At 40.7% G+C, this 5,059-nt stretch overlaps 1 protein-coding gene and 1 long non-coding RNA gene across 2 annotated transcripts in view; one reads left to right on the top strand and one right to left on the bottom strand.

The window, feature by feature from the left end:
* LOC142033844 (kelch-like protein 8) overlaps window positions 1-5,059 on the top strand; it is a 16,338-nt gene continuing 11,279 nt past the window's right edge. Inside the window, exons 1-2 of the mRNA XM_075034339.1 lie at window positions 1-547; window positions 3,816-4,364. Of these exons, the coding sequence (XP_074890440.1) occupies window positions 329-547; window positions 3,816-4,364 (768 nt within the window). The 5' untranslated portion in view covers window positions 1-328. The remainder of the gene's footprint in view (window positions 548-3,815; window positions 4,365-5,059) is intronic.
* LOC142033861 (uncharacterized) overlaps window positions 4,355-5,059 on the bottom strand; it is a 5,616-nt gene continuing 4,911 nt past the window's right edge. Inside the window, exon 4 of the long non-coding RNA XR_012651371.1 lies at window positions 4,355-4,561. This is a non-coding gene — a long non-coding RNA (uncharacterized LOC142033861). The remainder of the gene's footprint in view (window positions 4,562-5,059) is intronic.

Raw genomic sequence — 5,059 nt, 5'->3', positions numbered from 1 at the left:
TTTTCTTTTTTATGTCTTTTTCCAGAAGCGTGGGCAACAAGTTCACAGACAACGGCTTTTCCTAAAGGTACCTGCATAGGATTCTTGACTGTGGGTCTTTTTTCCCCTTCTCCCATATTCCCCAAGTCAGATTATAGGTAGTATTTATAACACGTAATCAAAGTGTTAGGTACTAGCAGTACCTAATGTCTCATCTGCTTTTTTTGTGTTTTCTTAAACAGGAAGATGAACAGAACGTAACAGCACTTTAGGACTTGACTTCTGATGGGCTGGATCTTTTCTTGGCAGGAGTTTTTGAAGATTCATGCAGTGAAAGAAGAAACAGCCAATGGCTTCAGAATCCATGGTGCCAGAGCAGGCAAAACAACATCTGGTAAAGGGAAAAAGGCGGCAGCAGCAGCAGCAGCAGCAGCAGCAAACTAGGTCTTCCAACAGTGATGGTGAAGATGACATCTTTGTATTTGAAGCAAATGAGGCTTGGAAGGATTTTCATAGCTCTCTTCTTCACTTCTTTGAAGCTGGAGAGCTCTGTGATGTTACACTGAAGGTGATATTGTCACACATCCATTTCATTTAACAGTCTGAAGATTAAGCTACAAATAGGTGTGCTGGAGGTGGCTGTGAATTTAGGCAGGGGTATTGGAAGCCATAGAATAGCTGTTGGATCCGAGGTATCTCTAGATATGCTCATGGGGTTTTTTTCTTCTTATTTAGGAAGTTTACAACTGAAATGTAAACATTTAAGATATTGACAGTCTGAGAGAGGAAGTACATGACTTTGACGCCACCCAACTTGCCTTCTAAGCAAGTTCCCACAGTTGATCAGTGTATTACTGTGCAGTTTCAGCTCCTCGTAGCCTCTTTGTTCTCACACATTTTCATCCCCAATTTTATCTCTATTTTTGCATTCTCTGTTGCTCTGCTAGATCTTTCCTGGCAAACAGGATTTCTGCAACAAATCCAACTTCCAGCATTCTCAAAGAAAGGAAAAAAAAAACCAAAACAGGCAATTATGTTCTACAGTTGATCAAAGAGTAAAGGAGGAGGAGGAAACCAGTTTTATGATTCTTGCATAGCATTGCTTTAATGCATTCTTTGTAACTCAGCTGTATATTACTTATATCCTGATCACAATAAATTTATATCTAGCATCTGTAACAGTGGTCGCCAGCACCTACAAGTATTAAGTATTGCTTAGCTAGACATCTTAGTAGTGCAAGATAGTTATTTAAGAAAAATATACCTATACCAAGAACAAATGACAGATGCCTTTAAGAGAAATTGTTTGCCTGCCACTTTTACTATTAGATATTAATATGGAAAATCCTTGACAGGTGTGTGTCTCTTGTGCCCCCCCCAGTAGGCATCTCATCTTTCTAAAACGCTTGGGAGACAATGGAGGTCTCTGAGAGGAAGAGGGTTTCTGTCCTGCCCCAGTAGACAACAGGAGTAGAACAAGCCAGAACATTTTTCTGTTCTGCTTTGCAGCAGGTATTAAATTGCCTGTCACCAGCCATGGAGCAGGCACTAGATGCAGCAGCAAATAGGTCCAGTGCCTCATAACAGTTGAGTTAATGCTCATAGGACACTGAATGACAATACTGAAGCTGCTCCGGCCAGCACCAACGCCATGAAACAGAACTTGCCTGAGCTCGTCATCAGGTCTTTTTACATCTTGTCATTTTAAAAGGTGTTTTGGGGAAGAAGGTTCATGTCAGAGCTCTTTAACAACCCTCCTCTCTTCCCTTTTCTTGCCCTCATCCTCGCTTTTCTCCCTTTCCACCCACCCTTGCGAAAAAGGCAGAAAGTCTTATTTTATAAACGTAGTTAAACGTATACTTGTGCTAGGGAGCTTGGCTTGCAAAATACACTTTACTGTGGCTGCAGCTTAACTTCCCCTGAGTTAGGCTTGTATTGTTCATATGTATTATTTGTGTGAAGCTACTTCAGTAATTTAAGAATATTAGATTGCATGACTTGGCTTCCAGTCCTCAAGTAGAGAAGATAATCTATGGAGGCTAGAGCAACCTAGGTATGTACATCTTACCGTAAGGCTTCCTAAAGCAGTGATTTTCAAGTAACCGTTAACTCCGTCTTGAACTAGAATTTTCTGGAGGGCTTGATTTTTCTTTCTCTAGCGCTCAGGCATTTCTTGTGTTTTAAGAATAATGATTTCTCTACTGAACTTTCTGCTTTTGTGCGTGACCTCTGACAGTGAGCAATTCTGGCATTGCTGTTGTCAGACCAATTATTGATTTAACTGCTGGATCTTAAAATATGATAGTTAATAACTGGAGGGGAACTTTGATTTCAAAATACCAAGAACATACTAGATATTTAAAGTTAAGCAGATTTGGGTAAAATAGTGAAGCCACTTAATTCAAAAGAAAGATGCAATTAGAGAGTGGGATGATGGACAGAATAACAATCTCTGAAGGTGAGAATGGCCTAGGAGCTTTTCCTGATATAGCAGGCCAGCTGGTACCATCATTTTGCATCAGTACTATAATTAGTTGGAATGCTGACATTGTGACAGTGATAAACCATGGGAGACTTCCTCTGCTCCAAAAAGTTAAAATCTGGAATGTCACCTACTGTACTGCTACTGTCATATGAACAGCTCCCTGTTAGAAGGTGGAGAGTGGCAGTTGCGTACCATCTATCTGCTTTTCTCCTGTTGGTCTGGTTTTTTGTTTGTTTGGTAGGTCTATGAATTGTTCCTTCTGGAGTGATCTAATTAACTCACACTGAGCCATCCATCTTTTCCTCTCTTTTAATGTCCATACTCTTCCATGTGTGTTTGCTTTCTGTACTCAACTTGCTGGTCACCAGGCAGGTTACACTTGTGTTGATAATACACACTTTTAAAAAGGGTAGAGCAATTGTGTATTGAAGCAGAGGTAGAAAAAACTCCAAATTCTCCGTTATAATTTAATATCCTTTTTTTTTTTTAAACTGCAAGACAGCTCAGTGTAACACATTCATCTGGAAATGAACATGTAATTCGAGTCTGTCAGGGAAACTGGTTGCTTAACTTGGCCATGTGCTTGTTAGTGCAGACTGCAGAATGACAAAGGCTGTAAGAAAGCACTCTTGTAACACCAATAAGTAGTAGATTGTTCATTTACCTTCAATAGTTACATTGTCTTGTAATGTAATTGAATTCTAGAATTTTGTAAGTGAAAAGCTTATTTTGCGCTTTCTGAGCAGAATTTTGAAAAATGCCACATCTTTTGTGGCTAAACAGCTTCTAAAAATCCTTGAAGTGATTGGTAACTCTGAATAATCCCTGTAATAGCTGTTATTACAGTAGTTTTACATGAAGTTGCTTCTATAAACAGCATTATGAATTCCTCAACACTAGTAAAAGTCCAGAGGTTTAAATTAAGTAGTCTAAAAATGTCAGTTTACAATTCCCTGCCCCCCCAAACCTCTGAATACACATAAACCAAACAAGTGCCTAGCAGTCTCCTCCTGTCTCCAAGATGTATCTAGAAGGTTCTTAAGGATGTTTCATTTAAAAAATAGGACACAGCTCTTAAAGAAAAGCAAGTTACGTACATCAGTGCTATTGCTTCCTTGTGTTATTGCCTTGCCCTACTCTGACGGCCAAGTTACAACTCAGATCCGTTTGGGATACGTTGATGTAATGTCAGAAGTACAGGGCAAGTGGAGTTAATTTGTTTGAACAAAATACAGTAGCTCAATGCATACTGAGTTCAGAATTCTTACTTCAGCTTAACTATCCCTCCTTTCACAGCTGAAACTGACATTCCAGTAAAAGACTGGGTGTTTTTTTGTTGTTCTTTTTTCAGGTTGGTTCAAAGCTTATCTCCTGCCACAAACTGGTGCTAGCTTGTGTTATACCTTACTTCAGAGCCATGTTTCTTTCAGAAATGGCTGAAGCCAAGCAGACGTTGATTGAGATCAGGGACTTCGATGGAGATGCAATAGAAGACCTAGTGAAGTTTGTGTACTCCTCCCGGCTTACTCTGACAGTGGATAACGTCCAGCCTCTCTTGTACGCTGCTTGCATTCTTCAGGTGGAACTGGTAGCAAAGGCATGCTGTGAATACATGAAGCTGCACTTCCATCCCTCCAACTGCCTGGCAGTCAGGGCATTTGCAGAGAGTCATAACCGCATTGACTTGATGGACATGGCTGATCAGTATGCTTGCGAACATTTTACAGAAGTGGTGGAGTGTGAAGACTTTGTGAGCATGTCACCACAGCACCTCCATAAACTCCTGTCCTCCAGTGACCTGAATATTGAAAATGAAAAGCAAGTTTACAATGCTGCTATCAAGTGGCTGCTAGCCAATCCACAGCATCATGCTATGTGGCTGGATGAAATACTTGCGCAGGTAGGGCAGACCAAGGTGCTGGGCGCCTGTCTTGTCACTGGTTTAGTTGTATAATCAACTGTTTGTACTTGGGTAGATCTGAAGAGGAAAAATATTCTTAGCAGTCGGTGCCTCATCTGGTATTCACAGCTGTTCAGTTGACAGTGGAAGCAGGTTAGATCTCTTGAATATTAGGAAGAAGTTGTATTCTCCAGTTTCTGTAGAGAGAAGAGTACTCACTTCATGCTCGTGGCTGGGGGGTAGGGAGCCAACAAAAAGCTGTATCTGCGTTAGAGCAGAAACTTCTTAGATTTACACATAGTGGAGAACATAAAGCCATCACTTCACTTGGTTTGATGCTACTACAGCCTGAAATGCTCACTTCCCCTGCTGGTTAAGTATTTGTACTTAAGAAAGGAGAGTAAAGCTGTTGAGGAGGTTTTTTACATGATTAGGAAAGTAAAACTGTAATGGAGATGTGTCACATAAAGTTGTGCTAATTCTAGAACTTCCTGTATGTTTAATTAACAAAAGACCAAGATGTATTAGCCCTATGAGCAGGCTAGGAAGCTGTTGTGGTTTAAGCCCAGCCAGCAACTAAGCACCACGCAGCCGCTCACTCACTACCCCCACACCCAGTGAGATGGGGGAGAAAATCGGGAAAAGAAGTAAAACTCATGGGTTGAGATAAGAACCGTTTAATAGAACAGAAAAGA

The sequence above is a fragment of the Buteo buteo genome, chromosome 1 (genome assembly GCF_964188355.1).
Source record: "Buteo buteo chromosome 1, bButBut1.hap1.1, whole genome shotgun sequence".
Classification (NCBI taxonomy): Eukaryota; Metazoa; Chordata; class Aves; order Accipitriformes; family Accipitridae; genus Buteo; species Buteo buteo.
The sequence above is the reverse complement of the archived record's forward strand: the minus strand, read 5'-3'. Positions and strand labels throughout refer to the sequence as shown.